The 19,656-nt window shown below is 52.6% G+C and overlaps 1 protein-coding gene and 1 long non-coding RNA gene across 2 annotated transcripts; both read right to left on the reverse strand.

Annotated features, from left to right (window-relative positions):
* Positions 1-602: 602 nt before the first annotated feature.
* Positions 603-18,572, reverse strand: Oaf (out at first homolog). Its single transcript, XM_076924808.1, has 4 exons — positions 17,741-18,572; positions 3,662-3,796; positions 2,630-2,810; positions 603-1,504 (listed from the first exon to the last, which is right to left on the reverse strand). Exons 1-4 carry the CDS (start codon positions 18,269-18,271, stop codon positions 1,239-1,241), a joined length of 1,113 nt encoding a protein of 370 aa, XP_076780923.1. The 5' UTR covers positions 18,272-18,572; the 3' UTR covers positions 603-1,238.
* Positions 8,733-14,995, reverse strand: LOC143439063 (uncharacterized). Its single transcript, XR_013107509.1, has 2 exons — positions 11,502-14,995; positions 8,733-10,955 (listed from the first exon to the last, which is right to left on the reverse strand). It is a non-coding gene; the product is annotated as an uncharacterized LOC143439063 (long non-coding RNA).
* Positions 18,573-19,656: the final 1,084 nt, after the last annotated feature.

Here is a 19,656-nt window from a genome sequence, read left to right on the forward strand (position 1 = left end):
GACCATGGCCTTGCCCATCCTGAGCAAATGCTCTATAAATCATCTATGTCTTCAATCTTGGTCTTATTTTTTTATATAACTTATTTGTACCGGTGGTTTTGCTTGCGCGTATGAGCGCCACGTGCAGTTACTCTTGGAGGCCAGAAGAGGGTAACAGATTTACCCTCTTCTTGGTCTTGGGCATGAGAACATGGGACCTCTGGAAGAGCAGCCATCGTTCTTAATTACTGAGCCACCCTCAAGCCCCAAGGTTTTTATTTTATTTTATTTTATGCGTGACAGCCCCTGGAGGCCATAAAAGGGTGGCAGATCCCCATATGTCGACGTTACGTTACAGGTGTCCGTGACCCTCCCCACCCTGGAAGTAGATGTAAGGAATTGAACTTGGGTCCTCTGTAAAAATGCAGCATGCTCTCTTCACTACTGAGTCCTTCCCAGTTCTTTTGTGTCATCATCTTAAGCACAGACCATCTCACCGGGCACACAGTAGGAGCTTTAGAAGTTGCTTTGCCCAGACAGGCACTAAGTAAAGGCACATTTCTGACACTAGGTGGCAGCATCGGACAAAATTCGCTCAGAAAGCCTAGACTGGAGCCATCGGGTGAGTGAAAAACTTAAAGACTTTTATTTCTGGTACAAATGATAAATATTTTGCATTTAAAATCTGGAATTCAAGTTTTTCTTGTACTTCATGCTCCCTCCCTGCCCCAGAACCTTGCCAAAGTATTTCAGTCCAGAGGCAGGAAGAATCGGTGCCTGCCTGTGGAATTATCCAAATTGGGTCTCAGGAAAGGCACACGTGGTGATCTTGGGGGTGGCATCCCTGCTCCCCGTTGTCCCCAGGATAGAGAGAAGGCACTGTAACCAGACACAAGAGCTGGGGCATGAGTCCTCAGCTGTCCCTCTCCAGTTCCCTTGCTGGTGAGAAGGTGTGCTACGGGGCCGGTGCAGTTTGTCCACGTATGTGGGACATTTCAGGGGAAAGGAGGGGAGGGCACCCACCAGTCTGGAGAACTGCTTTTTCACCCTCTGCTTCAGGATGGGCACGGGTGGCATCAGGGCTGCCTCAAGGTGGCTTGTACTGTGACACCCTTTCACAGTCAAGCAGATGAGGCTGTGGTTTCAGGGCCAGAGGCTCAGGAAGAGACCTTAGGCCTCGGATTGGGTTCCCACGCCCTCTGGTCGTCAGAAGAGCTTGTGGGTCCAAGCATCCATTCTTGGTCCTCTGTCTCCTGTAGTTAGGGGTCCTCATCCCAGAGGCAGAGCTGCCTCTGAGGTACATAGAAATCAAAGCTGTAGCTTTTCCTACAGCTTCGGATGCCACACTTGTAGGGTGCTGGCCGATCACGGCTGTGGCAGTACTTGAGCATGCAAGGGTACCAGGCCAGGCTCAGACTGTAGTGGCAGGCACAGGGCTTTCCTCGGTCCCCCACTTGTCCACAACGAGGTAATTCCACCTGTTCTAATGCCTTCGGCAGAGCCTCGAACACAGAACTGTCCACACCTGGGGGAAAAGGCAAGCATGAAGAAGGTAGGAGCACTTTAGCCCAGGATAGCCTCCTCTCCAGTCACCCCTACCAAGGCTGCCCTGGGGATGAACATAGATGAGCCACAGGCCCAAGGGTACGCTAATGGGCTACATTAAATGACAGTCACCCTCATCCATTGAGTCTCTACTGTGTACCAGGGATTCAGAATTGGTCCAGAGTTTACTGATGGGGTTGGAATTGATTGTACAGTGATAGAGGAGTCAGGACCCAAACCAGACCTGACTTCAGAGCCTATACTGGACCATGTGGCCATCAATGCTTTAAATTAAAAAACTACCTAAAGGACATGGCAGCTGAGTAGGCAGGGCAGGGATGGGTCAACAGAAGCAGAGTGGGTATGACCGTAAGAAGAACATGCATGAGAAGTCCTGGGGCAGTGACAGGGGCCTGGCCAGGGCTCTGCTTAGAGACCGTGAAAAGGAACAGCTTCTGAGGTACTAATGTCAGGCTTGTGCCTTCATTTGGGATGTGTCTGTGTGGAGACGGGTGTGTTATGGGAATGACCACAAAGTCCAGCGCTGCCTTGGGAGGGGCGGGCTTCTCTATGTGCAGAAGGCCCAGGAGCAAGCAGCTTGAATCTCCCTGTCCCTTGTACACAGAGGACCTGACAGTCCTAGCAAAGGGACCTGGAGAGAGGCCAGGAGAGTAGCACAGGGGCCCTGCGGAGGTAGGAGGAGGTCCTGAGGGCTATGGGAGAGATGCTGGCACCAGGAATAGTGAGATGCTGACTTCTGAGAGGTGGCCAGCAGACAGACCTACAGGAACATGTGTGTCCTCAGGACGTGTAGTAGTAAGAATGATGAAGAGTCTTTCACAGGACTTAGCAGGCCGTCTTCTGTGAGTCCTCTTATTCTAGCTGCAGAGACACCGTCTCCTCCAAGAAGCCTTTCTGACATATCACAGCCTACCTGGGGGATTTCACCCTCGCCCCCAGGATGCCTGTCACTCATGACTGCACACTCACATTTACTAGTGTCCTACAGATCTCTCTCTTGAATACAGCAGAGTCACTCAGCAAGGTCTTCCCCTCCCCGCTCCGTGCTTCCCCATCTGCCCACCCAGGGCGGTCCCCAGCTGACCTCGCTCTGTCCAGAACTGGACATCTTCCTGGCGGGTGTAGATAGCATCTGTGGCCTCAGCACACACGTTGTGGAGATGGGGACTCAGCAGCCCCCCCTGGCTGAAGTTAACGGCGACGTCCATATGGAGCTGCTCCAGGCCCCGCACTTCTTCAGCCTGCCGCACTGCGCGGGGGTTTTTCTGTAGGTGTAAGGTGGGTGGGAACATGGACATTGTCCTTCCTTCCTTTCCTCAGGCTAGCCCAACCTGATACCCTAGAGCCCGAGAGGCAGTTAAAACCTTTCTGGTTTTGCTTCTTAAATTTCTGGGGCTTTCTGGCAAGTTCAAGGAGATAGGGTACATGACAGTGTGGGCCATCCGCTTCCTGAATTCAGGGGACAAAGTCTTTCCCAGCAGGGTAGACAAAATGTAGAGCCCTGGATGAAAAGATGCCATAAGGCAGGCCTGCAGCACAGGTCAGCTTAGCTAAGCTATGGAAGGCTGGAACTCCAGGGAGGGATCCATACAGGTCAGTGGGTCAAAGGGCTCTGGTGTTTCCCCACACACTTTTTTTTTTTTTTTTTTTTTTTGGTTTTTCGAGACAGGGTTTCTCTGTATAGCCTTGGCTGTCCTGAAACTCACTCGGTAAACCAGGCTGGCCTCGAACTCAGAAATCCGCCTCCCGACACACTTTCATGGATGAGTTCTGATTCTAACTTAGTCCTCAATATGGAGACTGGGGCATTAAGGCAAGGCCATTTGTCCAGTGTCACTAACGAGGGACAGGGGACAGATGATGTTCAATCTCAATTTGGAGTCCACACCTCTATCTCCACCCAGAAAAGAGTGGATCAGTAGCTTGGGGTTTCCTGAGAGTTGGGCCACAGTACAGATTAGGAATCTGGGGCTCTGTGGTTAGTTTGGTCAGGAGCAAAATCAGGGAATCAGGACTCTCCATGGTGAGCGAATGTTAAGAGAAGGCTGGGAGGAAGAGTGGGGGAGGGAGCTACCTGAATGAGGGTGACAGGACCTAGCCAGGGGTGGGTACTCACCTGCCGGAGCTTGGCCATGGCTTCACTGGGAATGATCTCATTGTGGTGCAGCCTTGTGACAAAGCACAGTGCCTGGAACTGACTCTGCCCCTTCTCCAGCTCCCCCAGGATCAGGGCTCGGAATATCTTCACATCCTGAAAGGGAGGGGCAGGAGGATGGAGACCAGCGGGATGGAAAGGTCCCAGACCAGTCCTGGAGAGGACAGGCCTGGACAACTGTACCAGCGCCTGCCCCTCCAGACACCTCCCTCCTCAGATAACCAAGAAACTGCTTATCTTTTCCATTCATACCCGTGACTTCTGAGATCACACCTCAGATGTTTCCATAGCTTTCTGGAACACTGACAAAGTGAACCACCGGGAGAGATTTTCCAAAGAACCCTTTGACCAGACAGACCTTAAGCTCAAAGAAGCCCCCACCTGTTTTTGGTTTTTGTCTACCACTGATAGACTCCCCTCGGTGGGGACCCAAGTGTCCTTAATCAGAGCACCATGGGAGGAGGAGGGACTGCAAACATTCTTAACAATCACACATTCCCGAGCTTTCTCTTATTTTGTTACTCTGTAGCTCTTGGGGGCGGGCTTCAGAAAACCCCTGGGTTTTCTGCCATCAGCCTGGACCCTAGCCCCCCACCTCCAGTAGGAACTGTGGGGACAAAGGCAGCCGGCTGCAACTGTTTCTGTCTTCCAAGACTGGAATGGCTCACCTTTCCCCTGTCCCTCTCCATTTCCCCTTTCCCTCTGGCATGACCAATGGGCCAATGGTTCCTTCCTATTCTGAATCACAGTGTGCATGAGGGAGGCTGGGACAGGAAGAGGGGGCGGGGCCTCAGGCACCTTTTGCTGTCTGTTTGCAGCTAGAACCCTCAGCTATGTCAGCCTGCATACCCCACACCACCAATCTCTATCTCACCTACCACAGTGCCTTCCTAACTCTGCAGGGGAGAAGGAAGGTCCCACTCAGAAGAGGTCTCGATCTGGCAAGAGCCCTCCTGCTACGGGGGCATCCTGGGCTCAGCAACTATGGCTGTGAACCTTCCTGGTCCCAAGCTCACAGCTCTGCCCTGACACTAGACGATGTAATCTTAGGGTTTGCATTCCTCTGTGTTTGTACCCTGGGCTGCCTCATCAGAAGCCCCCTTCATAGAGGGCTTACTGAAACTAAGGGTCCAAGTGTTTGGAGAACAGGGTGAGAGTGTACCCCAGGATTCTAGATCCAGGGAGGGGCTGATGGTTCCACCATAGGCAGCATGTATTAGCCGCCCCAGGCTTTTCCAAGCCTCACTGTGATGGGACAGACTGCTCATGTACCTGGCAGGCTTGGGTGGAAGTGATGACCTGGAGGAAATGACAGTATTCAGCACTGGAAGCAGAGGCTACTGTCACTGCAGTGGTGACCAATGACTGTCAGGGATGATCTGTGACAACTGCCCTTTGTCTTTTTCTTTTTGCTTTGTTTTGCTTGAGACAGGGTTTCTCTCTTGTAGCCCTGGCTGTCCTGAAGTTCACTATGTAGACCAGGCTGGCCTCAAACTCAGAGATCTGCTGCCTCTGTCTCCTGAGTGCTGGGATTAATGGTGTGTGTCACCACTGCCCTGTTAATAATCTTCTAATAGATTTCACCGATACTGCAACTCTATAAGGGATCTCCCTGACTGCTTTTCCTAGAGACGGCTTTACATAACAACTTACTTTAAATGCAACAACTGGGGATGGGCATATGGAGAGGGAGCTCCTAGAAAAGAGAAATTGAAGCCCAGCTGGGGAGAAAAGTTCCGTGGGCTCCTCACCCCAGAGCCTTGGAAGGAAGGTGAGTCAGTCAGCTCAGCTTAACACCCACTTCCTCTTGACAGGAAATCCCTTCTTGGGTCACCGTGTTGGCATCTCCTTATCCTGCCAGCCTGAGCCATCTGATCCTCCATCAACTCAGGTCGGCTGAGGGGACACTGGAGGGTGATCTGCTGGTGGCAGATCTCATTCTAGCTAGGCACAGTTCTGTCAGGTGGGTGCTACACAAGATCTCCCATTCCCAGAGTCTGAGGCAGGCAGTACCTGGGAGGAGCCTCAGGCAGGATCTGAAGTCCACCTCACTGGTATCTGCAGCTCTGACCCTTGTGGGAGTCCTATCTGGATACCACTGTCTTCTCAGTGAGGCATGAACTAAGTACCCAGTGTTCTCGGGGCTGCCGGGGGGGGGGGGGGCGGCGTTAGTGAATGGAGATACCCTCCCGCCATCACGAGGAGTGGAAGGCATTAAACACTTAGAACCAGGCCAGAGGCTGGAAGAACAATGTTTGAGGAGCTGAAGAGACGGTTCAGTGGACAAAGTGCTCGTCACACAAGCATGAGGATCTAGTTCAATTACCAGCGCCAGTTCCATGTGGCGGCACATGCTTGTGATACCTGCACTGGGGAGGTAGAAGCAGGAGGATCCCTGGAACTTACTGGCTAGCCAGGCTAGTCTAATCTACGGATGCCCGGTCCCAGTGAGAGACTATCTCAAGATACACAGGGAACATGGTACCTGAGGTTGACCTTCTCCACACATGCAGATAGATACACATATGTCCACATACACTCGAATGCTCGAGTGCATCTGTGCACACATGAGTACAAACCTACTTGTGTGCACATACAACATACAGAGACAGACAGACAGACAGACAGACAGACACACACACACACAAAACCTGTTTTATAGTTCCTTTCCTGTTTCTGAATTAGATAGTAATAGCAATAACAACCCTAGAAGCTGCTGCCTGGGCGCAGAAGGGAAGTCCTCTGTCACTGTGTAGGGCAAAGAGTCACTGAAGTTGATAACTGGGAAAGAGAAACTGCTGTTCCTGTGCTTCAAACAGATTGCATCCTGGGCTCAGAGGTCTTCTCCACAAGAGAGGCGGAGCTCTGTGACAGAGCTTGGATTGGGGACCTTGCTCAAGGCCATGGACTTAGGAGAGATGTAACCGGGATTTTAACCAGGTAGTCCAGGCTGTCCCATGGCTGAGCTCTTTCCCAAGAAAGCACAGTTGCCTCCTGGACCAACTATAGAACTACAGAGACAGGCTGAGTGGGTACAGTGTATTCCTAGCACTTGGGAAGTAGCGGCAGAAGGATAGACAGTTTGAAGGCCATTTGAAGAGACATTTTGTTTCGAAGGCAAAACGGAAGGAGTGAGAAGGAAGACAGGCTGAGAGGGAGAAATATATGAATGAACAGACTGAAGCTCGGGTCCACACAACCTGTGAATGGCAGACGTAGGACTAGAACCTGGGTCCCTCCATATCATACTCACTTGGCCACTATGCCTAAATCCTTAGTTGATTGCCTAGGAACATGGCAGTTCCCGTTCTCACTCTGTGTGCCTAACCAACAGCCTGATACATATAAAACAGCAGGCAGGAATACCTCCTAGCCACTGTCTGCCCTTTGAAAAACCCCTTTATACCCGGGTCCTCAGATCTTCTTGAGCCTGCTTTTCCCCAAAGCCACATGCCCTTTGCTGGCTCCTCATATCCTGACCGTGGCCTTCCCATTTGATCCACTAGCAAGGCTCCAGAATACACAGGACGGTGTGTAAGAGCTTGCCTGCTTTGAGAACATCTGTCCAGATGTTATGTTAAGATCTGGTTGATTGCAAGCCAGATGGATACCTGGCTCCCAGTCCCTCTCCTTGCCCGGAGTCCCCTAGGATGATTCACCCAGATGTTGTCAAAAGCCCAAGACAGATGGCACGACTGGGCAAGGGACAGAGGCTTAGAGTCTGGGCTGGGACTCCCAAACTGGGAGACAGGGTTTATCTGTGTAGCCCTGGCTGTCCTGGAACTCACTCTGTACACCAGGCTGGCCTCAAACTCAGAAATCCGCCTGCCTCTGCCTCCCAAGTGCTGGGATTAAAGGCATGTGCCACCAGTGCCCGGCAACAGTACCGCCTTGAGGGACCATCGTAAGCAATGAAAAGACCTGACCAAGCTCAGAACACACGCTAAGACTCTGAGTTTCTCCTGATGCTGCAATCCCTTGTTTCCAGTGTCACCATCTCCTCTAGGCCTGACACGTGGTAAAGATTGTTCTATAGGTGGACTGGAGGCCTGGGCTTGTCAGATGAGCCCCCGTGAGGCCAGCACGCATCAACAGGAGATCACCGAGGGCAATCCCAGAGGTAAAGCCTTCACAGGAATGGCCAAGTCCAAAGTCCCTGTCATCAAAGGACTCCTGAGATCAGGAAGGCTGACTTCACACAATCAGCTTCAGTGCCAGGGTGAAAGGCCTAGGGTTCAAGTTTACGCTGACTACCGTGTAGGCCAAGGATGGGCAAGCAAATGGCTGTCCTTGTGAGGATGGGGCTGGGTGGAGGGAGGGTGCGAAGGCTCCCTACAGTGAGGTCACTGAGTCGGTGTAAAGAATGCAGGGCTTTCTAGCCCAGACAGAGTACAGTATTAAATCCAATCAGCCCCCCATCTTACTGTCATCCGAGCATTTAATGCCCCTAAGAATTATCCCTGTTGTCACTATAAAGTTTCCAGAGGCTGGCATCCCATACTACCTCTATATTGAAACACATTTTCCAGAATGATCAGTGTTGGGTCACTCCCTGGACCTTCCTGCAAGCCCAACACTCTATGGGGACGCCCCACCCCCATTTGTCCGCCCTCCAGAGGCCTCGGCTCCCAGACATCACCTACTCTGCCATGGTTGTGTGTTAGGACTTCCAGCTCTGCAGAGACACCTTCCCAGTGCCCTGCCTGCGTCACTGACCTTCCCTCTCTGACTCATTCTCCAAGCCAGGAACACATCTCATGGCAGTGTACCCCTGCTGGCTATCTCATGGCAGTGTACCCCTGCCCACTAGAAGACCATGGGTGCTCCAGAAACAACCATGCACAGACAACTGAGCAAGAAGAATGAGAAGGGGGTTTGAGACCGGCGAGGGTGGTGGGGTGGGATGTACTAGGGCCCGGTGAGATGGAGAGGGAATCGGAGTGGGTGTGTGGGTGGGTGGGGTGGGAGGTGGCTAAAAAGGCAGATAACAAGGGGGGGCAGGATTTAGGGACTAGGAGCCATCTAAAGAGTCTGGGCTTAACTTTAAAGGTCACTGGTGGGTTGAGCCTGGAGCTGGTATGAAGTCAAGGCTTGACACTTGACTGTACTCCGGAGAGTACCCACTGACTCTAAAGCCACCCACTGTCCTTAACACTGCCTCTGCCTGGGCAACGACTCATTCAGGCTCTCTGGGGTCCAAGGCAAGTGGCTCCAGCCTGTCTCTGTGGTAGCCAGGAGCTAGCAGAGGGCAGAAGCTCCACATTCACAGATGAGTGAACGGATTCCTCCTCCTCAATCCAAGCCTTATCTTCTTGGCCTTATCTATGGGGGAGGGGATGAGGGGGTACACTCCTGCAGGCCCACTCTTTTGTGTTCTAAAAGGGGACCCAGGTGTAAGGGGCTTTACTGGTCACACAGCAGTAAGGCCAGCAGTAGAAACTCAGACCTCCCAACCCTCAGGCCAGGGCTCTGCTTCACCCGGTGGGGATGGATATTCCACCCCTCTGTGCTTTCCCCACACAGCTCCACCTTTTATGAGACCCACTGTGTTCCCCAGAGAGAAGGGCTTCTTTGGCTCAGCTTCGATGGGGTTTCCACAGGAACAAGGAAATGATGGTGGACAGCTGTCCTGGAAAAACACCCGTGACAGGAGACACCCTGTGTGGGCCCTCCCGGCTGCTTTCCCAGAGAGGCCCAGGGAGTGTTTCCTGCTGGGGGGAGGGAAACAACACTGTAGAGGAAGGCCTGGACCCGTGATGGGCCAAGGCAGAAGCAGCACTGTCTTTCCACAGCTGCCTTTCAGACTGAGTCAGGGGAGAAGGTAACACTGCGCTGCTTGGGCCACTGTTAGTGGGGTCTTTCTTTATTCTCAAATCAAATCTAGCCTCCGCAAACGCACCCAGACTTCTCCCGGGTTTCCTCTACCCTCAGGCCACAGGCTGCCATCTTTCACACAGATCTGTTGTTTCTAAATCTCCTCTTCGCACAGAAAGGCTCCCATTACACACGCACGTGCATGCACGGACACGCTCAAGCACACACAGAGGCTGAGTTCTCTTCCTCAGTTTCTCCACAATGAAAAGTCCATCCCACACCCTCTATTTCAGCCACTTTTCCTGGGTGTCCTGTGTCCCCCTCCCTCTGTGAATCGCCTGCTCCACTGTCATGCCCAGCAGGCTCTGCCTCACACACAGTCTCACCCACAGCCCAGCTACTCTCCTCACACAGGCCCTTCAGCCTCACATCTCAGCTCCGCTTACCCTCCCAGGCTCCCAGATTCCAGCTCCTAGCTTTCAGGGCTCTCACGATGCCCTGTTGTGGTATTTGTTCTAGAAGCTTCCTTGGGGCATCAGGCAGCTAGGTGCTTAGTCTCAGACTCTTGATGTTATCACACTTCCCACTACAGAGCAGGTGAAAACTGAGGGGGCCCAGGGAACAGAGCTCCTTTCTGGTGTGTATGTGTGTGTGTGTGCTTGTGTGTATGTGTGGCACAGCCCAGGCCAGAGGCTACTGGCCACTCACTGCTCCAGGGCCTCCACAAGCAGTGCCTACCCCCACCTCTGCTAGCCCCAGCCCCCTTGCTACTGGACACTTGGGGCTCACTGCCTCCCAGGAGTGTGCTCTACCATCTCTGACTCCTCATCACCAGACCTCGTGACTCTGGGGCCCAAGCTTGGCCAATCTAAATATTTATTCCTCCGCTCCCGGCTGAGATTACTTCATGACTAGACAGGGGCCAGCTTCACTAGGGTGGGGCCTGGGGACTGCAGAGTTAGAGCCTTCCCTACCTAGGCTGTCCAACGGCAGATTCAGGAGCCCCTCTGCAGCTCTGCCTGGCTTTCCCAGGAGTAGGGTAGATGCACTCAACCCAGAGGCAGGATGCTACAGGAGACTTAATGCATCCCCGCTGTATACACAGACTCATCCAGGCCTGGACAGAGGCTTCTTGTTATGGGGTTAGTATGACTATTAACAGTAGCCCTCACTGCCAGTCTCTAGCCCCTCATGCTCTGTCAGCTAAATCCCAAAGGTCACCGCCACCCCGACTGCCCCAGGGGAACAATGGAAGGCTTTATGTGGATCAACTGCTCCCCACTGTCTAGCTGACTCAGGGCTCCTGACATGGGGTGTCATACTTCTCTCTCACTTAGATTCCAGCTTCCCTCATCCCCTGTCCTTCATCTGAATCCCCAGTAACAGGTAGGTAAACATTTGCCAGTTTAAGGGACGGAAGCTCCTGGTGATGAAATGGTCCCTAGTACAGACAAAAAAAAAATAAATAAAAAATAAAAAAAAAAAATACATTGTTGCAATTACATGTGTGGATGGAGAGATGCAGCAGAGGGGCCCACTTGGCTGGCTGCATCGGAACTACACGTCTTTTCTCATGGGTCCCTTGTTCTGCAAAGTCCCCCTTGGTCACTCTGCCTAGGAAATGGAGCCTAGGCATGGAGCCCAGGTTCAGAGACACTCAGTGACCTGTTGCGTTACACAGCTAGGAGATAGCTAAATAAATAAATAAATAGATAGATAGATAAATAAATGAATAAATAAATAAAAAGTGCAGGAATAACTGCAAGTATTTGGGACCTATTTTCAAAGCTAGCCTGGCCTTTCACCCTCCGGGACCACCCACGGCACCGCTGAGGAATCACGCCTGGATCCCCCTGCAATTATAAGTCTGGGAGACAGGGCCCATTCCAACTGCATATAAAGAAGTGTTTGTAGATTCCTGGGCACCAGGGCTCTTCCACACTCCTTCCTCTCCATGGTGTGTTTCATCTTTTTGGGAGGAACTCACACAGAGAACTAGAGTAGCCCAGTTAGCCAGAATGCGGTACAAAGATCTCTGGGAGCTAATCCTGGGTCGCCACCAGCTGTCAGATCTTGTCACCAAGGTCACTTTCAAGCTCAGCTTGTGCATCTGCAGGACAGAGACCAATGTCCTTCATGGAGCAGCAAGGCAGATGACTGAGCCACGTGTGGCTTTGAAGTGACTGTTGAATGCAGGATGCTATATACTTATGTAGTCTGCGTCTCCAGGTTGTATCCCCTGCCTGCCTGTCTGTGGAGTAAGTGTCTGTGAGCTTACCCACTATTCATCTATAGTTTAAGAAGTCCAAGAACAAACTCCTTTTTTTAAGCAGTCTCTCTAGCAGGGCTACACCATTGGCTCGGGTGGTGGTTTTCACCAAGAGTCAGGATAGGAGTCTATCTGGACATAGCATCTCTGTCAGGAGTAGGAGATGCTAGCCATAGGCCAGGGCGCACACCTAAGCCATAGGCAAAGCTTTGCACCCTGACCCAAGGAGGACTTCATCCGATATAGAGGAAGGATTAGAATTGGACCCAAGAGCCTGGTCTCTTTACTTCCTGTAAACGCTTGAGAAAATGCTCTGTGCTTTGGAAGTTCTCCTTCCTCAAAAGCACTTCTAGGGGGTTGGGTGATGGTTTAGTTGGTAAATTGCCTGCTATGCATGCCGACCTGAGTTCAGATCCCCAGTACCTGCCGTGTTCCTAAAGCCACAGTGGCCAGCCAGCCTTGCTGAATCCTTAAGCTCCAGGTTCAGTGAGAGACCCTGACTTAAAACTAATAAGGTTGAAAGTGATCGAGGGAAGACACCTGATGGCAACTCTGGCCTCCAACACGCAAGTGTACACACACAGACATGTACACATTCATATGTACCTCGGTAATGTGTGTGCACGTGCTTCACGTGTGCACATGCGCGCGAGTACACACACACACTTTTACTACCCTCTGCCTTCCAACCCATCACATATCTTCCACGCCACAAACCACAGGGGGCCCGACACAGACAGAGTAGGATTTAGGACCTTAAAAGCGTCTCCTGTTGTCCTGCCCCAGTGACATTCTCTTGGGACAGTGTCCGTTCCCTGTGAATACTGCAGGTCCTCACTGGCTGCACCCCACGGGAATCCTGCCTTTGATCTGGGACACGGAATCTGATGTTTTCTGGATGGTTCTTTCCTCTGTCTTCCACTTATCACTGGTACCCAGGGCGAGGGAGTAAGCTTCTAATCTCCCTGGATCGTTGTCCCCCTGGAGTAACCCTGAGGTAACTCTTGATGTTGGCATCCCTCTCAGGTTCCAGCCCATGGGTCCCCAGGATGCCCTTCCTCTTCACTTTTTTTCCCCTCTCCTTCTACATTTCCTTCACCCCGATGCAGCCACACGTGACTTTCTTCTTATCTTACAACCTTCCCCTTGCGGCCATCCCCAAACGTGACTCATTCCTTCCTCTGCTTTTGGACATTCAGACAGGGGGACAGAGAGCTTCGTCAGAGATACCAGCGTCAGGGAGGGAACTCAGAGGGCTGTCAGATAAGCAGCCAGAGCCGGGGATGGCGGCATGCCTGCTACCACTGTGTTCAGTGGCTATATATATGCAGGTCAGATTACATATGCAGGGCACGGATGATAATGTGTGAAAAGAGTGTTGCTTACTGTATTTATTTAGGAGTTAGGGTTCCTATGTGGGGGGCCGTATTGATTTAGGCCCAGAGGATAATGACTGCTTTTCTAGTACATTGCGGGCTGGAGAGGGTAGGGTATGAGTCTCAGCAGCAGCATGTGTGAGACCCTGGGTTCAATACCTAGAACCAACACTAACACATTAGAGTAAGGGGCGGGGTGGTGGTGGTGTGGATCTCATGTAGCCCAGGCTGGTCCTAAACTCACTATATAGCTGAGGATGACCTTGAGCAACTAATTGTCCTGCCTCTACTTCCCACGTGCTAGGTTACAGACATGCACAGCCATGCTGAATTTATGTGGGCTTAAGGATCAAACCTAGGGTTTCCTGCATAATAGGCAAATACTATCCACTGAGCCCCATCCACAACCCCCCTTTCAACGGATCTCCTGTAGCTCAGGCTGACCTTCAGTTTCCTGCCTCTACCTTCACCTGGCATTCCTCAAAGAACCCCATTCGCCCGGCTCTCCTGTTCAGATGTCCTGATTTAGTGAGGTGGAGTTCACTACTGGTATTGAAAACCTGCAAACTCCCCCAGGTGACTCTTTAGAGCCACTGAGCCATGGCATGCAGGCGTTCTTTGAGTTCTAGCTCGGTGAGCCTGGTATTAGCTTGAGGAAGGGCTCCAGGGGACACAGGACAACCATGTGACACAGGACATTCCATGCTGGCTCATGGGATCTGCCAGCCAGGTCCAGGCTCTAGTGTCCCACAGATGACGGATTGCTTTACCAGCCTCAGGGCCAGGATGCAGGAAAGGTGAGGAACAGTCTATTAGTCCTGGATACTTATCTGGGAAGAAGGCGGGGCTGGGAAGAGGTTGCGTAAGGGTTAAAACCACTCTTGCTCAACGGTGTCACTGAAGCCCTAGGCTTGCTTAGGCCAAGGTTGACCGCTTCCCTGGAGGGGCTGGCTAGCCATTGATTCAGCAGCTTCCAGGAGAAGGTGGTTGTTTGTGGAGGCTCGAACCTGCGATCCTATCACTTGAGGCTGTGAGTCAGGCAAGAGGTCAAGGCTAGACTTGTGTAACAGTTTCTTGGGAGACTGAAACATTCTATCCTGCAGGGATGCTCCTGATGCAGGAAGTAAAGCAACTCAAAAGAGCTTCGTGAAGTCCCTGAAATTGACTCGATTCACTAGGCCCCTCCTTTCGGAGTAAAAAATAAACGCTAAATTTCAAAGACCAGCCTAGCTCTGTGAAAGACTGAAAGATGCAAAATCCAGACAAACTGCTTGAAAGCGGTTTAGAACGATTGAGGCACCTTGAAAGGACACTCTCCAACCTGCTGAACTGCCTTCAGGTTGTGAAGATGCTTGTGTGAGTGGTCACAGAGGCAGGGGTGGGCCTTGGTGATGCATCTGCTTTGAGTCATTTCTGCTCCTGTAAGTAACTCCTCATTCATATGCCTGTAACTAACCCCAAGAAAACTCACTGATTTGCTAAGGTGGACTTTGGTGGTATTGGTATTGTCCCAGGCTTCATATATTTGGGGTGGGTAGACCTGTGTGTAACATTTCCCCAGGAAAAATTTTGTCACATTATATAGTGAGACTGTGATTTTTTTTTAATTAATAAAAAAGATAAAACATATGTTTCAGACTAAGCTGGACCACACATAGACTTCAAGGCCAAGGTCAGTCTGGGCTTTATTTGGAGACCTTGCCTCCAAGTCAGTAAGAAGACAAGTGGCAAAGAGAAACTCTACTCTTCCCTAGATTCCACGTGGACTTTCTTTGATCTCTTGCTTACCCTTCAACCTCTTTAATCTAAACTGACCAGGGAGGAGGCTGGCTGAGAAGTGGAGTGAGCCAGCCCGGGGAGTGGGGGGGTGGGGGGGTGGGGGGGGTGGGGGGTGGGCTAGCTAAGGGCTTCTTCATTTCCTGAGCACTTGACAAAGCACCAGCAGCAGAGAGGGCAGACTTATGTGCTTTGCTCCATGTTCAGCTCAGCCCAAGGCCTTAGGGCAAGTGCCAATGTGAACCCATTTTACAGACGAAGAAATGAAGGCCCAGAGAGCTCAAACAGCTGGAAGGAGGTTGACCTCCTTGAGCAGCTCACGGGTGATCAACCAGACTTGCCTTCTTCAGTCTGCACTGTGTCTCCCAATGGTGATTAGATTATAAACATTCATATTCCCAAGAAGATTCAGGATTTTTTCCTAAAGCATTTCCTTAATGGGGGTGGTGCACAAAACACAACTTCTAGGCCATTTTCTACAGGAAAAAATCATTCCTTCTAGACAGAACTAACCAAGGCTTTGAAGTAAGAGGCCTTGAGAAGTGAGCGAGGGGCAGCATGTGGGAAGGACAGGCACAGAGCGGCTCTGGTCAGTAGAGGCGACATGCTGGAGTAGACTAAACACTGTCCTCCCTAGTCTCTGTGTACCCCACTCCACCCTGGCCAGGGCCAAAGAAGTCCTCTGACAGCTGACTTTCTACTTTCTGTGCCTTCTACTCCCCACCCCACTGCATAAAATTGAAGATGCCAGGGGCAGGTGGGAAATGCCAGCCTTGGGTCAGAGGCTAACCCGCAAAGCCGACTTTGGAAAATGGGGTGAAGGTTTGAGCCACCATGGGGATTAAAGGGAACACTTGCCATCGAGTCTGAATGTCACCTCCATCTGAGCAGCCAGATGTCCTCCACCCCATACTCAGTCCAATCCCCAGTCTCCCACCTCCATGGCAGGCCACCACCCCATCACCACCTCTGGCGCTTTCTTTCCTGGTCGCCTTTCAGAGCAGAGTAATAACAACCCTTTGTAGCCAGAGGCTAGACAAACTCTACTCCACTCCCAGCCTTTCATGCCCCACCCAGCTTGGCTATCAGACTTCGAGCCTAGGGATGGATACATCTTTCTTTGAGGCTCCAGGGTGGTCACAGCACAGGGGCACAGGGCAGGTGGGTGGGACACTAACGGCACATTCTGTGGCTGGCTTTTAGGTCAGAGGCTTAGAGGAGAGATTAGATACTCACTCTTGATTGATTCTGCCCAGAACCCCACAGATAAAATGTTCCCAAAGTTCAGTTGGGCAAGTAGGGGACGTGTTGAGCAACCAGCTCCCCTTTCTCCACCCACAATGGTTCACTGGACCTATTTGCATCTAAGAACCCAGCTTGGGCCTGTGTGGCCAGCCTGGGCTACCATTCTTTCTGCTAAGTCCTCAGTCAGGATGATTCCCTGGGCCTAGGCTAGACCATCAGTCCAGGTTCACCTCTACTCCACCCAACAGTGGATCTCCACTGTACCTCTGATGCCTCTGACAATCTCACAGGAACCCTAGCTGGCTGCCCAAACTCTGCCTCCCTCCTCCCAAGGTCTCCAAATAACTCCCCGTTTTGGAATGGAGGGGAGAGGAGGGGAGAGGAGTGGAGTGGAGGGGTGGCTATTTCCTCACTTCTGTTCTTTCCCCAAAGACAGAGGGGTGCAAGGCCTCTTTTTAGGGGGAAGAGCTGAGAGTGGATTATTATAAGACTCTCTTCCCACCAACCATGAGATAAGGTCTCACTCTGTAGCCCTGGATGGCCTTGAACGTGTATTCCTCCTGTCTTAGGCTCCTGGGATGACAGGGGTGGTGTTCACCTTCTTTTCTTCCAGACTTTTCTGTTGTTGGGTCACTGTCACTCAGCACCCTGGCGTTCCATTTCCTGATAACTCTAGCATACCTTCTCTCTCCACACCACCAGATGACACTTACACAGACACACAGGCGCGCGCGCACACACACACACACACACAGAGAGAGAGAGAGAGAGAGAGAGAGAGAGAGAGAGAGAGAGAGAGAGAGAGAGAGAGAGAGAGAGAGAGAGAGGAGAGAAGGGAGGGGGCGGCAAAATTGTGGACTTCACCAAGCCCCTGTCAGGCGTGGGTTGAGACACCGACAACCCTTTCCAACGGAGGGGAACCTCCCCTTTGTCCCCCTCCCCTCCCCCAACTCTTCTGAGGTCCTCTTGCTCCAAGCGTTTCAGCCCTTCAGGTCACAGAGGAGAGAGCCGCTACCAGACTTGGGAGGGACCAAGGACAGCTGGCTCTGCAGGGAAAGCGATCCCTGAACGGCGCTCAAGGCTGGAAGTCTTGAAACCACCTCCCGGCCAAGTACATCCGAGGAAAGGAAACTAACTTCACACCGCACAGCGACAGGGAGAGTCATGGACCTCATGCCACCTGTGGATTTTCTCCCTTTAGTTCCCCCTGTGGCAAGAAGGGAGGCCTTGCTAAGAACTTTTGTCAGCGTGTCAACTGGGAGTGTTGAGGAGGGAGAGGGCACAGAGGCTGGTCAGTGCGTGAGTGGGGCCTTGGCTACTCAGAGCCAAGCAACAAAAGGCTAGAGGAGTTCACTGACGAGAATAAAGACCCAGATCTGGGTGCTAGAGAGTGGGCAGCGAGTTAGAGAGGTGACCTTGGGCAAGTCACGTCCCCCTTTGGGCCCTGCGTTTCTCTTCTGCAGGCTTGAGGGTGCCTGGGACGCCCGACAGCTAAGGTCGCAAGCCTCCCGCCGGCCCCCCGTGGTGGGTGGGACGGCACCCACGAGGATGATGCCTCACCTTCTTGAAATCCGCGATGAAGGAGATGAGAGTGCCGTCGGGTTTGCGCAGATCCAGGCTGATGCTGTCGGCGTCGCTGTCCGCCTGCAGACTCTCCTCAATCACCTGGCCGTCGGGCAGCCTCACACGGACCCGCAGCTCGGCCGGGGCGCCGCTGCCCGCGCCCACGCCGTGCGGCGCCCCAAGCAGCAGCGGCGACAGCAGCAGCAGCAGCAGCGGCGGCAGCGCGGGGCGCGCCGAGGGGACGTCGCGGCGGCCAGGGGGCCGCATCCCCGGGGCCCCCGGCGCGCCGCGTGGGGGAGGGGAGACGCGCCTACAAAGTTTGCCCGAAGTTGGGGGTCCGGTTCGGGGATTCCCGGCAGTCCCCCCTTCCAGAGGGGGAGACTCAATCCGGAGGTTCCCCACGACGTGCTGCGAATTCACGTGGGCCGCGTACAGCCACGCACCCCGAGTCCGGGACGGCGCCCCCCGTGCGTGTCCCCCCCAGCTGCCCCGATTCCTGAGCTCCCGACTCCGTTCAGCACTTTTCATTCAATCCCACCCCCCGTCACTTCCTTCAGAAAACAGAAACCACCAGGACCTGCCTTAAAGAGACCGCGCACCTCTTGGCCCTTAAAGGGACCGCAGTGGCCCAGAGAGGGGCGGGGATTGGGGACCGCGGCTCAGCGGCTTTGTGGCCTAGGCTGGCTTTCTCTGGATCCCTCCCTCCCGCCGCGCCCGGTCACCGTCCCGGCCTAGTCCAGAGTTTGCGCTCCGGGCAAATCCCTTCCTCCCATCAAGGGCGGGACGGGTGACTCTTCCCCCCGCCCCCCACACCCCTTCTGGCTTGTTCTGGTGCCACGTGGATGAAATAATCGGGCTTGGATTTTCAGAGGTTTTGCTTAGTCTCTTAGTTTCTCTGACACAGCGAATTTCTCTGATGCGGCTGGAAAAAAAAAATCAGGCCTCACCTAGCATTCTGGTCTTTTCCTAGGTCGGGAAGCGCAATTAGGGGTCGAGGGCTATCTGTGCATCCATCAGGTGTGAGCTGTTTTTATAAGTGAGGCGGCCAATCTAGATGCGACCATGAAGGAGCCTAACGCTTTGTGAGCCGTTATTCAGTTTTCTCTCCTGAGTTCAGTCAGCCCTTTTCCAGGCCAGCCCACCTCCCAGGGCCCCTGCTCTGGGAAACACCAGATTCCAGGCTACTGCGGACATCCAGATAGGAACACTCGTGCTCCCCAATCGAGGGCCACAAAAAGACACTCCTGCTGTGCCAGAGACTCCGAGTAAAGACTTGGGGAGTAGGATTCTTATCTGGTTGGTGACACGCAAGCATACTTTGAAACTTGTTTGAGTCTAATTTTCCGCTAGTGAACACAGAGGGTTGGGGGTCCATGGAGATAAGCCCCGCCCCCCGGGGGATGTTCAGGACAGTTTGTTCTTCCCATCGATTGCCACTTCTGTTTGTTCCAGGTGCCCTGTGGTCTCTAGAGTCTTAATGACAGATGGGTGAAACTGTCCCCTGCTCTTCAGCGTCTTTCCTTCCTAGGGGATCTACAGCAAATGATCCACCCTTACTAGAATGAGCCCTTCCTTTGACACACATATAGGACTGATGGGGACTTAAGAAGCCATCTCACTCAGGGCTTCCCAAATTTGCCTTACTTCACCCATCACTTTGATGTCCATTAAGACACAGTTTCCAGGATGCTTAAGCCTATAGGTTCAGACTTTGTGGAAGAGAACAGGGAGCCAACCTAGCACCAAGGTCCAGTGTGGTGCTTCGTGAACCAGGGGTTGGCAGACACTTGGTAGTTAACAGCATCTTTCTTGGGGTACCATCTGGCTCCTGAGGACCTTTTCCTCACCCTGGGGAGTTGGGACAGGCTGCCAGACAATAACTGGACTGTTTTCTTGGGGTCTTACAGCCTTAG

The sequence above is a fragment of the Arvicanthis niloticus genome, chromosome 26 (assembly GCF_011762505.2).
Source record: "Arvicanthis niloticus isolate mArvNil1 chromosome 26, mArvNil1.pat.X, whole genome shotgun sequence".
Taxonomy (NCBI): domain Eukaryota; kingdom Metazoa; phylum Chordata; class Mammalia; order Rodentia; family Muridae; genus Arvicanthis; species Arvicanthis niloticus.

What these genes read in the sequence shown, in the direction of transcription:
- Oaf (XM_076924808.1), bottom strand. Translation starts at nt 18,271, where the DNA reads ATGAAAAGTGCTGAACGGAGTCGGGAGCTCAGGAATCGGGGCAGCTGG. An exon ending in TCATCGCGGATTTCAAGAAG is followed by an intron (nt 3,797 to 17,740) that starts GTGAGGCATCAT and finishes CCTCCCTTTCAG; the next exon opens with GATGTGAAGATATTCCGAGC. An exon ending in CCATGGCCAAGCTCCGGCAG is followed by an intron (nt 2,811 to 3,661) that starts GTGAGTACCCAC and finishes TTACACCTACAG; the next exon opens with AAAAACCCCCGCGCAGTGCG.